The sequence below is a fragment of the Petromyzon marinus genome, chromosome 22 (genome assembly GCF_048934315.1).
Source record: "Petromyzon marinus isolate PM22_M1 ecotype Great Lakes invasive population chromosome 22, UKy_Petmar_22M1.pri1.0, whole genome shotgun sequence".
Taxonomy (NCBI): Eukaryota; Metazoa; Chordata; class Hyperoartia; order Petromyzontiformes; family Petromyzontidae; genus Petromyzon; species Petromyzon marinus.
Window position 1 is genome coordinate 12,506,174 of NC_133688.1, and position 16,617 is coordinate 12,522,790.

Below are 16,617 nucleotides of genomic sequence, written 5' to 3' on the forward strand. Positions count from 1 at the left end.
TTAGTGGATCACACAGACGGAACCAAGACGTTGGCGAGGTGTCAACCAGTAGAGGTGGTTTGTGGAAGGCAAGTTGGTTGCTGACCAAGATCTGTCAATTTAGGAGGTGCTAAACCCCATCCAAATACGTTGAAGCCCATGGAATGACACTAACATGGACATGGGAATACATCTCACACAAGGTTTTTAGGAAAATCGTGAAACATCGTACTAGCTTTCGTAAGTAAATAAAGGACTTTCAACTTCATATAATTGAAACATCTATGACAAACTGCGGTGTATGAACATAAAACCACCGGGGCCCTTTATTTAGTGGGTATTGTAAAATAGTTGTTCCAACAGCTATTTTAGCATGTATGGTTTTTAACTATAGGTGCGGCATTTAATATTGCGACCTGGCCCCATAAAATATTTTAATTTGGCAATTCCAATTCACACATGCACGAGCCCACACACGCGGGCGCAAAGGTGCGTGCGCGCACGCCCTCAACCAAAAACACACGCACACATACACAGCCCACCGCACACACGCACATCCAATACGAACCCTAATCAACCACACACCCCGAAGCGTACCGCACGCACATCCAAACACACCCACACTTACGGCCACACCCAGACACTACAAAGGCAAAGATCCCCCGCATAGCCTTAACAGACTTTCCAGGCAAGTGCCGTTGACGAGCACCTATGTTCGGAAGGCACGGCACCCGAGGTGGTGTGTAGGCCAGCACCACGCCCGACCGCCTTTGTCTCCCCAGTGGCGAAGTTTACACACCGCGTAAGGAACTCATTTGAAGCCGAGGACCGGTTCAGATAATCGTAGCTGGTGTTGGCCGTGAGCGGGAATAAAACTCGGTTCACTGGGTTCCTAGTGCAGCGTAGTGCTAACCGCGACACTACCGCTCCCCGAGGCATTACGCACGTGCGCGCACGCGCGAGTAAGCAAGCACACGTAAGTGCACGTCCTTTAACATATTTGGATAAACAAAGCAACCGCTGACAAGAGCTGTGCTTTGGCCAAACCCACATCATACACAAGCAGCAGCAGCAAACGTCATTGGGTTATGTACATGTTCAACTCTTTTGTGAATCCACTGCTGGAAGCAGGTCTGCTCCAGACCACGTCAGTCATGGGAGTTTTGTTTGACCGTACTTCACCATGCTGGTCAGTGTGTGTTGTTGAGGGCGGGGAGAAGAGATGTAGGAGCATAATAGTACAGTACAACCGTAGAATGTGCTGCACTGCCCTCTAGTCAAACACCCTGTCTTGGCTCTTTCCCCCTCCCTTGATGTTCAATGGAGCCATCAGCAAACTTTCAGAAGGCTGGCTGATAAGGAATATTCGTCTCCAAGACAACACAATTTGAAATCATACGGCAGACATACGCGACTGCATCTCAAGAGACATGCACATATTAATATTATACGGAGAGGCTGTTCATAGGCTGCGGAAAAAAAAAAAGGTCTCCAGCCCGAGCTTGAACAGGAAGTCAACAGCACAGCCGGCTGGGCGAATATGATTCCAGACTATGGAGCAGCAGAGGAGAACGTGACCTCCCACTGAGCAAAGATTGAAAACAGAACACCTTGATTTCAAAAACAGAGAGTACATTTTGGAGCTGAGTGGGAAGTGGAGAGTAATAGTGAGATAAGTGGGTAGTGGTAACCTGGGAAAAGGTCAATGTAGGATGTTAAAGATGGTTAGGGCAATCTTGCAATTCATTCAAGGCGGGCTTGGGAGCCAATGGGAGGATTTTAGAACTGTGGTCATGTCATCACGTTAACATGTGCAGGTGCGGAGGAGTTTGGCCGGGGGCTTTGATGAGACATTGATTGTAAAGAACTCAACTTAAGCCAAGATTTATATATATATTTTTAGAAACTCCTGGCCCTAGATACTTGCACCACCCCCCCCGACCCCTACTCTCCTTCCCCCCACCCTTTCCCGCAACCTCCCCCCACACCCCTGCTCACTGGTCGCGCATGATGTCGCCGTCCTGGTTGGGGTAGAAGGCGAGGCGGAAGATGCGGCTCATGATGCTGCGCTCGATGGCCACCTGCGCATCCTGCAGCTGCTCCTCGCTCGCGTGCTGCCAGATCACGTCCTGCGCCATGGCGCCGTACAGCGACTCCAGGAAGTCCGACACCACCGCCGTCTTCTCGTCCGATGCCGTCAGACCCTTGAACTCTGCAGGAGCGAGTGGAGGCGGCGGTGGTAGTGGCGTGGATGGCAGCGATGTTGGAGGTGGTATTGATGGGAGTGGGTGGTGAATATGGACGTGGTGGTGGTGGTTGTTGCGGCAGATGTAGTGAAGATAAGAGTTGGTGGAGGCATTGGAGGTGGCGATGTTGGTGGTGGGTGGGGTTGACAAGACGGTGGAGGTGGTGGGGATGGTTGTGCCAGAGGGTGTGAAGGCCATGGAAGCGATAGTGATGGAGCAGAGGGGATGTGTGGTGTTCGCCGTTAATCATTCAGGCATTCATCAGTTGATTTATTAATTCATCACACATACATACATTCAATCGTTCATTCATCAGTTAATTTAATTAACAATGCATCATCATGAATTCAATAAATCAGTTTATTAATTTAGTAATTCATTCAGTAATTAATCTGATTGTTCAATCACTCATTGATATATTCAATTAATTATTCAACATTGTTAGGGAGAATTTTTTTTCGTAATAATAGAATACGACGTTTCGATTGCAACACAAGCAACCATCATAAGGTAAGAATGAATGAGAAAAAAAATTAGAAATGTAATGCAATACAACACAGAGTCGGATAACACAACAGTCAACACCCTCCCTACCTGGTTGATTACGTTCTTCCAAAGATTGCTAAATTTGAGAGAGACAACCCCCCCCCCCTCTCTCTCTATTTAAGGCCTCGACACAGAGGCGTTGTTTCTCTGTGTGTCTGTGTGTCTCTCTTTGACTGTGTTGTCTGTCTATGTGTCTCCGTGTCTTTGTTTTGTCTTTCTCTCAAATTTAGCGATCTTTGGAAGAACGTAATCAACCAGGTAGGGTGTTGACTGTTGTCTTAGCCGACTCTCTCTGTGTCGTATTGCATTATATTTCTAACTTTGTTTTCTCAATCATTCTTACCTGATGACGGTTGCTTGTGTTGCAATCGAAACGTCGTATTATATTACTATTTAATTTATTTTCTTTCGACATGACTTTACCGAACGAACCATAGAGTAATTCCTGCAGTCACAAAAGCTTCAAATCTAGATTGTTAGGGAGCATACAGGGTAAAAGAATGTATAAGCAGAATTCTATGCCAAACATATCCACATATAAAAAAAAACAAATGCTGTCCAGACCAATATTATACAGCAGCATTTGTTTCAGCGAGCAAACTCTTGGACCGCTTGACCCTCTGAGCCTCATCAACAGGGTCAGGCTCGTCAAAACAAATGCTGCCCGATTATCAATCGTGAGGTCACCACACCTCCTCATCCTCCTCCTCCTCCTCATGCATTCAGTCGCTCGTTCCATCGTTCACCGAATTCACGAGTTCACCCCGCCCCCCCTAATTAACGATCACGGGAGTCGCCAGATGCCGCCGGCCGCGCCGCTCACCATCGATGAAGGCGAGCACGCGGTCTTCGCGCCGCCCCAGGAACAGGCGCACGCACACGGCGGTGAAGTAGCGCGTGGAGATGTCCTTGTCGCGCTGCACGCGCTGCAGCGTGCGCTCCAGGTGCGCCTGCGTCGCCTGCAGGCCCTGGCGGCAGCGCGTCAGGTACGCGATGTACGGCGCCCGCCGCCTGCGAGGTTGAGTGCGACCCAAAACCCCCGCCCGGCAAAAAAAAAAAAAAAAACTTGTATCACGTGTAGGCCAGATTGACGAAAAGGCATACAAGCACAGACAGCAAGAGTAGGCACAGCTGGATAACAGACGAGCGCACAAAAAAGGGAAACAGGTAAGGTGGTGGTGGGGGTAGGCAGAAAAAAACAGAGCGGATCTGACTGCAGGCTGGTAGGCAAAGAGGAGAAGTAAAATCAACACCGGCAGGTGGGCCATGTTGGGAAATCGTGCACGCAGACAAGACGCGCAGCAAAATCAAGCGGCGACACAAGACCGCAAAGTCCAAAGTCAGGCAGTTAAAGACATACGTCAAGCATGTGAAGAGACAAAGTCGGGAAGGCACACAGACGAGACGCAGGCAGACAGGCGAACAATGGAGGGGGACGGACGAACCGTGACCGCTCTTCCCTCCGGGGCGGCTGAGCCACGTGTTGCTGGGCGCTTTCACCTGTAGTCGTCGTCGATGGCGACGAGCAGCTTGCGGCAGGTGCGGTTGTCGAAGCGCGCGACGCAGCGCAGCGTCTCCTGCAGCTGCGCTATCTGGCTCTTGTCCTGCAGGTGGATGGCCTCGGCGAGCTGCACCTTCAGGAAGCACACGATCTCGTTGTCTGCAAAAGACACGGAGCGGGCCGAAGAGTTGTGCGTACCGCCAGGGGGAGTGGGCGGCTGATCCGAGTGCGCGGGCGGTGCGCGAAGCAGCCACGCCGGAGCCCGTGGGCTGGAGGGGCCCCGGGTGCTGGGCTGTGACAAGCGATGAATTATTGGACGGGAGGGCCCCTTTTTTGTTCCCAACAGCCGGGGGCCCTGTGCCGAACGTGCTACGGGCCACTACGTACCACAATGCTACTTTTTCATAACACATGCACACCCACGCAACAGTTTTAATAAGGCAGCCGCGTAGCAAAATGTTTTGTTCTGCTTTCACGGTCATTATTAATGATAACTTCTTGAAACGGCTGTTCCATCCTTGCGTCTGTGTGCAAAGGTCACGCTCCGGTAGGGCCGAGAAAATATCGAAAGACTGGGTTGCACTGGAAGCAAAATTATCTTTGGAAGGTTATAGGGTAGTGGCATTAGGCGGCTGACCTTAGAGGATAGACAGATGACACAATTTACAACGGTAAGAACCCACTGAGCAAGAGGTCTCAAAGGAAATCTGCATATGATGATGACGATGATGCATCGGGTTAATCAACTTGACGATTGCAACAAAGTTCTTTGCTCCCTCTAGCATCAATCCATTCGTTTAAACACATCTTGGTTTCCACAACAGCAGACTTTTCTAATACAGGGACATACATTCGTGATGCTACGGTGATACACCGAATATATCATTGACATAGATTGGTGTCAACTTTGCAACAGCTTTGGAGATACATCTCGAGGAATTGAAATGGGAAGGTTTGATGGCATCCGCGGCATTGGCGGTGATGACCTCCTGAAACCCGGTCCTGACCCTGACACCTTTATATTTGGAGTTTGCATATCTCCCTCCCTGTGGTCGTGTGTATTTTTCTCCAGGTCCTCCGGTTTCCCCCTCCACATTTAGAAACAACGTGCGTTTAAGGTTTTTGGCTGCAACAAATGTTCACGTGATTAGCAACTTCGCTGATCTATCATTTGCGTAGCATTACCGACAATGCCGGCGGCTGCGCAAGCACGCCGGACAGACCGATTTCACCACCATCACGGCCACTCAAGGCAACCCGCGCCGGTGCCGCTGACCTTCGGGGTCCAAGTGCTCGGCGGCCGGGAAGGGGCCGTTGCGCACAGCGGGCGCCGACAGCAACGGAAAGGCCATGATGTCGGCCGAGCACAGCGCCAGACGTAACTTCTTCTTGGCATCTCTGATGACGACGACGACAACGACGATGGCCACGAGGACGGCGCCAACGAGCGGGGGAGTTGCACGAAGAACAATGGGCGGGGGGAAAAAACAACAACAACGTGCGTTCGCACAGGTTCCGCAAAAACCAAACGCTTTCCTTACGTAATTTTGTCTCGGAAAGTGTTTAGTTAGCAACACGATGCCCGACGACCGCTTTTGTGCCCGCACATCTGATGTTTACACACCATACCAAATACTAATCTAAATCCGAGTTGACCTAGAAAGGCCCGGGACACGTTTGATACCACCTGCCACTGATATAAGCCTTGGCCGGGATTAAACTTAAGTCACCAGGATTGTCGTGCATTGTGCCAAGCACTGTGTCACCACTCTCCATAAGATAACCCAATTTAGCGCAAGGCTCTGGGGTGAAATTAATCATATGTTTATGATAACGGATTAATCGGCAGGCATTTTAAAACGGACGATAGGCTGTTGGTTTCCAAAACACGATAAACTCAAAGTTCACACTCAGCGTGATACACCAATGACTAGTGATGATGATAATGACGCCATCAAAACCATGAAATCCTGTGCTTCAAACACGTTTTGAGTCGAGCGTTAACATCATTTATTCCAATCATATGCAAATTCGACGCAAATGTTTATTTCATCGATTAATGGAAGCAATCATGAATATTGTAATTTGCATCTCTACCACCAAACTCCAACACAAAAGGCTGAATGGCACTTTGTGCAAGGGAGTCAGGACACCTGAAGGTGAAGGAGGAGTGCCGAGGGAGGGCCGTCTGGCTCGCCGAGTCTGGGAGATCGTCGGCCGAGAGGCTAAGCGCACCCTCGTCACGGGGAGACTCTTGGAAAATGTCCCCATCCGCCGCTGCCTCTGCACAACAAAGAGACAGATCTCATTCAAAAACCTCTACGGCCAAAGGTGTGCTCGGAGGTTCACACTCACACACACTCACACACGTGGGTGGGGTTTAAGGACCTGGGGAAGTTTTAGTTGGGCTTAATCAAACGGCAACGGTCATAACCCAGCAGTTCTGATCTGACAGTAAATGATGTGATCTTGTCGTAACCAATCGTACGAGTTGTAAATAATTAGCATAATATGTCCGATCATGTGGTGAGGTGTTTCAAAATCCGAAGGTTACAAGTTCAGATCCGAATCAGGGACCGACTCGCCCCACAATTCTTCCAGGGTACCAATAATTTCAGTACCGTTTGGCTGGGAGCCAACAGTGATTGCGCAATGAAGAGACTGGAACCACCACTGGAAAAGTGAATTGTACACATTGGCTCAGGCCGATCAACAAAGATAAACGCTAGCAGAGACAACTAGGCCAAGAAAGTAACTTTACCCGATAAAAAAAAAAACGTATGACAAGCGATCCGTGTCTTGTCTCATGGGTGGCGGAGAATATATTTGTTCTTGTGCAGGTGTCTCCCAATAAAGAGTGAGCCAAGTCCGAGTCGATCTAGCAGAGGCCCAGGATCGGTTCAGATATCACTCGCCACTGTTAGCCGTGGCCGGGAATCTAACCAAGTCCGCCGTGTCTGTAGCGCAGTGCGGTTAACCACTATTATACAACGACGACAACCGCCGTTCGCCACCAAGCGGCAGTGACGTCACCACGGCATCATAAAGACACAGATCCCCCGTATAGCCTTAACAGAATGTTTGGGCAAGTGCTGTTAGCACGAACCTATGAATGCCGACACGGCACACGAGGGGGTCGGTCTCCTGAGTGACAATGTTTACACACTGCACCAGGTACTCATTTGAGGCTGAGTCGACCTAGGAGAGGCCCAGGACCGATTTAGATTATTGTCACTGGTGCTGGCCATGAGCGGGAATCGAACTCGGCTCGCCGTGTTAGTAGCGCAGCGCGCGAACCGTTACACTACCGCTCCCCACACACACACACATACACCCATAGACATCGACATACCCACAAAACACATCCACTCGCTCACTCCAACAGATGCACACAGACACAGAGCACCCAGCCGGTACCGTTGTGCTGCTCCTCGCTGGGACTCGCCCGCTTGATTGCGCTGCGGTACTTGTCCAGGATGTCATCAGCGGCGAATGTCTGCGGGCCCACCACTGGCAGGGCCTGCATTGCCTCGTCTGAACAGGGAGGGCAACACGCACACTACATTAACCAAGACAAAGATCTGCCGTGTAGCCTTTGACAGACTGCTGTCCACAAGTTCGCCCCGTGCAGCTGTTGTATACGCGTTCACGGGAGAGATCCTTATACCTGACACTGCTTAGCAAACACGAGCTTGGGTTTCCCTTTAACTAAAGCACCACCTCTCCCACCGCTCCCTCCCCATCACTCACAGACAGATAATTTCCTTTTAGCCACACAGTTAGGGCAAGTGTTGTTAAAGAGCACCTATAAAGGCTGGCATAGCACATTAGGGGGGGGTAGTGTAGCCAGCACCAATTCCGGCCACCTTTGTCTCAGCAGTGCTGATTTTTACATGCCAAACCAAGTACTCATGTAAGGCTTAGTCAATCCAGGAGAGGCCTGAGACTGATTCTGATAGTACTCAGCTCCCCCAGCAAGATGGCGGTGGCGGCGTCTGTAGCAGCGTGCGAGTTGTTTTTGCGAGTTGTTTTGCGTGAGTGTAAACTGTGCGTGAGAATGTGTGAAAATGTGAGTGAGAATGAGCTGTGTGTGAGCTGCGTGTGAGTGAGCCGTGTGTGTGAGTGAGCCGTGCGAGGGTGAGCCGTGTTAGGGTGAGCCATATGAGAGTGGCCGTGACGAGAGGGACTTCTGCATTCGTGTGTGTGTGATGGTGTAGTGATGTGCACTGTGTGTGTGTGATTGAGTGGTGGTGCACTCGTGTGTGTGTGATGGTGTACACTCGTGTGCGTGTGTGATGGTGTGATGTGCGCTCGTGTGTGTACCTGGCGCAGCCTGAGTGAGGCCTGGTTAATCGTGCACCTGGCGCAGCCTGAGTGAGGCCTAGTTAATAGTGCACCTGGCGCAACCTGAGTGAGGCCTAGTTAATAGTGCACGTGGCACAGCCTGAATGAGGCCTAGCTGATCGTGCACCTGGCGCAGCCTGATAGAGGCCTGGTTGATCGTGCACCTGGTGCAGCCTGGGTGGGGCCTGGTTGGTCGTGCACATGACACTGCCTGAGTGAGGCCTAGCTGATTATGCACCTGGCGCAGCCTGAGTGAGGCCTAGCTAGATCGTGCGCCTGGCGCAGCCTGAGTGAGGCCTAGCTAATAGTGCACCTGGAGCAGCATGAGTGAGGCCTAGTTAATCATGCACCTGGCGCAGCCTGAGTGAGGCCAAGGTAATACTGCACATGACACAGCCTGAGTGAGGCCGAGTAAATCGTGCACCGGGCGCAGCCTGAGTGAGGCCTGGTTAATCGTGCACCTGGCGCAGCCTGAGTGAGGCCTGGCTGATCGTACACCTGGCGCAGCCTGAGTGAGACCTAGTTAATTGTGCACCTGGCGCAGCCTGAGTGAGGCCTAATTAATAGTGCACGTGGCACAGCCTGAGTGAGGCCTAGCTGATCGTGCACCTGGCGCAGCCTGAGTGAGGCCTAGGTAGTACTGCACATGACACAGCCCGAGTGAGGCCGAGTAAATCGTGCACCTGGCGCAGCCTGAGTGAGGCCTGGTTAATCGTGCACCTGGCGCAGCCTGAGTGAGGCCTGGCTGATCGTACACCTGGCGCAGCCTGAGTGAGGCCTAGTTAATCGTGCACGTGGCGCAGCCTGAGTAAGGCCTAGCTGATTGTGCACCTGGCACAGCCTGAGTGAGGCCTAGTTAATCGTGCACGTGGCGCAGCCTGAGTGAGGCCTAGTTAATTGTGCACGTGGCGCAGCCTGAGTGAGGCCTAGCTGATCGTGCATCTGGAGCAGCCTGAGTGAAGCCTAGTTTATCATACACGTGGTGCAGCCTGAGGCCTAGTAAATCGCGCACATGGCGCAGCCTGAGTGAGGCCTAGAAAATTGCGCACGTGACACTGCCTGAGGCCTAGCTAATTGTGCACCTTGCGCAGCCTGAGTGAGGCCTAGTCAATCATGCACAAGGCTCAGCCTGAGTGAGGCTTAGTTGGTCATACATGTGGCGCGGCCTGAGTGAGGCCTGGTTGTGCACATGAGACTGCCTGGGTGAGGCCTGGCGGATCGTGCACCTGGCGCAGCCTGAGTGAGGCCTAGCTGATCGTGCATCTGGAGCAGCCTGAGTGAAGCCTAGTTAATCATACACGTGGTGCAGCCTGAGGCCTAGTAAATCGCGCATATGGCGCAGCCTGAGTGAGGCCTAGAAAATTGCGCATGTGACACTGCCTGAGGCCTAGCTAATTGTGCACCTTGCGCAGCCTGAGTGAGGCCTAGTCAATCATGCACAAGGCGCAGCCTGAGTGAGGCTTAGTTGGTCATACACGTGACGCGGCCTGAGTGAGGCCTGGTTGTGCACATGACACTGCCTGGGTGAGGCCTGGCGGATCATGCACCTGGCGCAGCCTGAGAGAGGCCTGGTTAATCATGCACAAGGTGCAGCCTGAGTGAGGCCTGGTTGATCGCGCCCATGGCACAGCCTGAGTGAGGCTTAGTTAATAATGCGACGGACCACAAGCCGTGTTCTTGCCAAGACGGCATTGCCATGGACCCCAAACTGTGTTCCTGCCAAGGCAACATTGCCACGAACCTCAGGCTGTGTTCCTGCCAGGGCAGCATTGCTACGGACACCAAGCTGTGTAAATGCCAAGGCAACATTGCTACGGATCCCAAGCTGTGTTCCTGCCAAGGCAACATTGCCACAGACCCCAAGCTGTGTTCCTGCCAAGGCAACATTGCGAGGGACCCCAAGCTATGTTCCTGCCAAGGCAACATTGCGACGGACCCCAAGCTATGTTCCTGGAGAACTTCACGGAGATCGTCAAGATGGCCAAGAGTCCCCTGTGTGGGCTTCAGTGGGGCCGCCTGGTCGGGCAGCAGAGACACGAGAGTCCAAGAAACGATATTTCAGTCGTGGGCTGAGCTCAAGGAGGGCTAGCTCGAGCACCATCCTGCGGCGGGGAAAGGAAGTGGTGCAAGCGGTTCAGCCGAGCCCACAACAGCCAAAAATCTGCTGTCCCTGTCTGGGGGGGGGGGGGCACTGTTCAACCCTAGCACATGGGCGAGAAGCCGTGCATGTGTGATGAGCGCGACAAGACGTTTTCTCGCGCTCGGCCTACAAGTATATATATTTTTTCTTTTCCGATTGTGTGTTAATCTGTGTTTACCCCGGATATTTTAGAGATGGCAATTATCCTGCTGTGTATCCTACTGCTGTCCCTCCCGGCCATATCTAGTGCCACACTCAACTCTACAAACAGCTACCCTCGTTACTTTGCGTCCATACTTGTTGCTCGATTTGCCACTACACCTGCTAATGAAACAGCTCATACACTTCTACACTCCATCATTGTATCCTTTTAAACCCTATTTTTTTCCCATTACTTCACCAGCACTCGTTCCAAACTTCATTCTGCTCTTAAATATAACACCGTCTGCGAGCTACTGCTATTCGTCCAAGGTTCGCCGCTCTACATCCTTTCACAGAAAATACTTGTGCAAACTATTAATTCTACTTTTCTTATTTCTGGGTGGTATTGAGCTTCATCCTGGCCCAAATGAAAATAACTCGTATAATTCTGTAGATTTTTCTGGCAGGAAAGGTGTTGGTGTTCTACATGTCAACATCAGAGGGCTGGTATGATTAAATTAAGTCAACTAAAACTGGGCCCCATTTTCTGCCTAACAGAAACATATCTCACTCCTGCCATCAATGACTTGCAGATTGCGATCGACAACTACAACCTTTTTCGGCTTGACCGAGGATCTAAAGGAGGTGGACATGCCATCTATGTTCGAAATACTATTGCATGTTCACTAGCTCACTCCTTGTTTAAAAAAAATGTTGCTTTGAAGGTCTGGCTCTCAAAATAACTCTACCAAAAAATCAACAGATATTGGTAGTGTGCTGCTATCGACCACCTAGTGGGAAGGATGTTGAAGCTGCATCTGCACTGAGAGAGCTTTTTGGGGTCCTCTCTAAAGGTGAAATAGTTTCAGTGGGTGATCTAAATTGGAATTGGCTAAACCTGCCGGCCGTGGCCACAAATTTTGCAGATGAATTTAATCCGTTTCAATAAATAAATATCCCCACAAAACCCAACCTAAAAAATCCGGGACAGTCATCTCTGCTTGACGTCCTATTGACAAATGCCCCTCACAATTTCACGCTGACTGGTGTTCTGGGTAATAACCTTAGTGATCACTCCTTCATTTTTGGGGTGAGATCATCAGCCAAACCCAAAGCACCCCCTAAATTGGTTGAGAAGCACTCTGAGACACTTCAGCACTCAGGCATTTACTAATGATGTGCTTCACTCGGATATTGACAAGGTCTGTGATATCCCCAACCTGACTTTGGCTTGGGAGACCTTCAGGTACACGTTTTTCCAAATTCTTAACAAACATCCTCCGTTGGTTAGATTTAAAACTAAAGGCAACCGCCCACCATGGTTTGATTCTTTAATTACAAAGCTTATGAAAACTAGGGACAAGGCTTGGGTTTTTGGGTTAGATCGCGTTTTTGGGTTAGATCGCGTTTATTTATAAATGTGTCGTAACCCTCCACCACCCGACACGGCCAATCAGCAAAAAAAGTGTCACGTTGACAAAAGACAAATAATTCACTACTTCAGCCCACCGGTGTGTTGAAGAGTTAATCCACATTTACAGTTTGAGTACGACGTTTCGCTGGTAAATACTTCCAGCATCATCGGGCAATTCGCCAGAATGGTAAAGCCCTCGCTTGCTCCCGGTTTTATATAGAGCAGCAGGGTGACGTCATCACTTAACTCATCAGGTGCAGTGATTAGAGGCGGAGGGGGGGGTAATGTAATTATATAATCGATTAGTAATCAGTCATTGGTTATGATTAGTAATGAGTTGTAGATTAGTAATTCTTTAAATCAAAATGTAATGTGTATTATTTAATAATACGCTTCCAGGCCGCACTAAGCCGGTAGCTGTCAGAGCGATTAAAGTTATTCTTGTTCCTCTCAATTTCAATGGATTCTCTAATTAGTCTTTGCCAGTAATAATTAGTTTTACACACCACTGCAACATTGTCAAAATCAATTGAGTGTCCTTGTTGACAAGCATGTTCTGCCACTGCCGACAGTTGTGTTTGAGATAATTTAATATTTCTCTGATGTTCTTTTAGTCTTACGCTGATGTTACGTCCCGTCTGCCCAATGTAGCAGCTGCCACAACACTGTATTAACCTGTATTAACCGGTGACATGGTCTCTATCCTTTCTAAAGGCCTTAACTTTGCCGTTACCCCAAGCACAATTCCAGTGGATGAGATAATTGCTGAGGTAGAATCAGCAGTTAGACTCCTTCCACATAATGAGGCAGAGATGACTAGACATGAGGTTGCTAAAATAATTGAGAATAGCAAAGTTCCAAAAGTAAATATTAGCTCTAACGAGGCAAAAGCCTTAAGAGAGCTGCGTGTAAATAAGGATATCCAAATCCTAGCAGCTGATAAAGGCCGCACTACTGTAGTGATGTCACGAGCCGATTATGATAATAAAATTAGAAATTTACTAGAGGAAAGTACCTACATTAAAATTAAACGAGATCCAACTAATACTTTAGAACGTAAGACCACTGCAATAATTGCAAATTCATTAATCCCTAAAAATGAGCAATACCTAATTAAGCCAAGGGCCTCAAAACCACCTAGACTCTATGGGCTACCAAAGATTCATAAAATCGGCATCCCATTACGACCCATAGTCAGTACAATTGGCTCTGCCACATATCAATTGGCAAAATATATAACCAAACAAATACAGCCCTACATCGGTAAGACATCTTCATTCATAAAAAATTCAGAACATCTTGTGAATGTGATTAAAGATATTAAACTTACTCCTGATGATATTCTGGTAAGTTTTGATGTTATTTCTCTATTCACTAAGGTTCCAGTGGACGAATCGCTTAAATTACTTGATACACTAGTAAAGAATACCGGTTTACAAAAAGATATTCCGAAACTTGCTGGCCATTGTTTAAATAACACTTACTTCTTATGGAGAGGGGATTTCTTTGAACAAAAGGAAGGAGCAGCAATGGGTTCTCCTTTATCCCCTGCTATAGCAAATTTGTACATGGAAAACTTTGAAATAAGAGCACTTGCCTCGAGCACATTAAAACCATCCTTTTGGTTTAGGTATGTGGATGACACTTTGGTTGTCTGGCCACATGGTAAAGATACACTTAATGATTTTCTAAATCATCTCAATGCACAAAACCCGGCCATCCAGTTCACCATGGAAATGGAGGTGAATAACACACTCCCATTCCTAGATATTTTGCTTGGACATGGCCTAAACGGTAAAATAACACACAGCGTTTACAGAAAGCAAACGCACACTGATGCCTATCTGAATGCAGAATCACATCATCATCCAGCTCAAAAATCCTCTCTTATCAAGACGCTCGTACATCGGGCGAAAACGGTGTCAGATGGTGAGAGTCTAGTGAGAGAGATTAAACACGTTAAAGACGCACTACGACAGAATGGCTACAATAATGCTCAAATTAACAGAGCACTGAATGCCAAATCACGATCGCAAAGCAATACTACTGAAAGCGACCACATTGTTAAAACAATAAAAATTCCATATATCTCAGGAGTAACTGACAAACTAGCCCGCGTTTTGCAAAAGCAAAACATTACAGTAAGATTTGGTACAGTACACAAAATTCAAAAACTAGTATCTTGCACTAAAGACGCATTACCTAAACTATCAACAGAAGGTGTATATCGGATTAATTGTTCATGTGGCAGCTGCTACATTGGGCAGACGGGACGTAACATCAGCGTAAGACTAAAAGAACATCAGAGAAATATTAAATTATCTCAAACACAACTGTCGGCAGTGGCAGAACATGCTTGTCAACAAGGACACTCAATTGATTTTGACAATGTTGCAGTGGTGTGTAAAACTAATTATTACTGGCAAAGACTAATTAGAGAATCCATTGAAATTGAGAGGAACAAGAATAACTTTAATCGCTCTGACAGCTACCGGCTTAGTGCGGCCTGGAAGCGTATTATTAAATAATACACATTACATTTTGATTTAAAGAATTACTAATCTACAACTCATTACTAATCATAACCAATGACTGATTACTAATCGATTATATAATTACATTACCCCCCCCTCCGCCTCTAATCACTGCACCTGATGAGTTAAGTGATGACGTCACCCTGCTGCTCTATATAAAACCGGGAGCAAGCGAGGGCTTTACCATTCTGGCGAATTGCCCGATGATGCTGGAAGTATTTACCAGCGAAACGTCGTACTCAAACTGTAAATGTGGATTAACTCTTCAACACACCGGTGGGCTGAAGTAGTGAATTATTTGTCTTTTGTCAACGTGACACTTTTTTTGCTGATTGGCCGTGTCGGGTGGTGGAGGGTTACGACACATTTATAAATAAACGCGATCTAACCCAAAAACCTTTATTATGAAGATCACTGTTACGTTGCAATTATGGCTTTATTTTTTGGTAATTTCGAAAAGTTTTTTGGTTTGGACATGTTTGTTTTGTTGTAGTACGGAGTTAGACTGATGGCCTTAATCTAAGTTTTCTTGTGGTTGTTGTTGTTGTTTGACTTGCATCCTACTGGGATTTTTTGCACACAGCGTTGGTGTACGGTGCTTTTTTTCAGGAATATTTTGCTGTTTTTTTTCATGGATTTTCTGTTTGCGCAGTCACATAGTCACTTTAAGATGTTTTTTCTTGTTCGTGTTTTTGTTTTTTTGTTTGTTGTGGTTGCACCCGATTCAAGAGCCGAATGGCTCACAGGGCTATACCAAAATAAATAAACTGAAATGTTTGCCATGGCCGAGAATTGAACTCGGGCCGCTGGGTTCATAGCGTCGCGCACCAACCACTATCCAGTGCTGCCCACACATACATACACACACATTGTATTCTTGAGATATGATCATACACAGATTATTAAAAATTCTAAATAGTATTCTATTGTATTTATTATCCGGCTTGTTGGTGTTTTGTTTTTGGGAGCAGCTACATCCCACCGAATTTGAACAGTGTCTTTGTGGGTTATCACACTGTATGCGCTGTTGATCTGGCAATAGGAGTTCGATTCCTGGCCACTGCTAACATCAGTTGGCAAGTGATATCTGAGAAATGGTGCTGGGCCCCTATCCTCTTCCTTAACCTGCATTGACCACCATGGTAAAGTATGGTCAAACAATCCCCATGACCAATACAGGGTAGGCCTTCATCCAGCAGTGGATTGATCATGGCTGCTGCTGCTAACCATTATGATTGTACTATAGAGCTAAATACACGATTAGAGGAATGTATTTAGGTTTTCACATGGACAGAGAACCAACCATAAAAAAAAAGATTGCATGGTATGAAAGAGGCAGGACACAAAATTCCAACAGATACACACAGACAGACAAACGGAAAGTATGACAAAGTCTAACACAGACAGGCACCAATCCCAACAGACGGACCCACAGTCTGACGTACGGATACAAAGTGTGAGTGGCAGACACAGACCATCCAAGCCAGACCAGACAGATCATCCGGTGTCGAACCTGGAATGGCCTGAAACCTGTTCTCCATGATCCCGTCCTCCCGCTCCCGCTCCTGCCTGTCTCTCTTCTTGAAGCTGATGGGGCCTGTCAGAAGCCACAAACTACTCCGTCACAAACACAGGTCGAGCGCCCCAATGCCGTTCACAGCACGCGCAACCGCACATGGCCAACGCGAGCGACGTATTTCCTTACATCTCACACGTGATCCAGTTCTCACCGACAAACAAAAACTATGACCATGACATCAGGGTGCCCGGTG

At 48.2% G+C, this 16,617-nt stretch overlaps 1 protein-coding gene across 5 annotated transcripts in view; it reads right to left on the reverse strand.

Annotated features, from left to right (window-relative positions):
• The window catches only part of GAPVD1 (GTPase activating protein and VPS9 domains 1), a 71,297-nt gene that overhangs the window by 13,774 nt on the left and 40,906 nt on the right, over positions 1-16,617 (reverse strand). For all 5 annotated transcript variants that reach the window (XM_032959030.2, XM_032959032.2, XM_032959027.2 and 2 more), the window contains 7 exons: positions 16,359-16,442; positions 7,690-7,806; positions 6,426-6,555; positions 5,549-5,670; positions 4,272-4,431; positions 3,595-3,782; positions 1,978-2,191 (listed from right to left, as the gene is read on the reverse strand). In XM_032959030.2, coding sequence (XP_032814921.2) covers positions 1,978-2,191; positions 3,595-3,782; positions 4,272-4,431; positions 5,549-5,670; positions 6,426-6,555; positions 7,690-7,806; positions 16,359-16,442 — 1,015 coding nt within the window. The remainder of the gene's footprint in view (positions 1-1,977; positions 2,192-3,594; positions 3,783-4,271; positions 4,432-5,548; positions 5,671-6,425; positions 6,556-7,689; positions 7,807-16,358; positions 16,443-16,617) is intronic.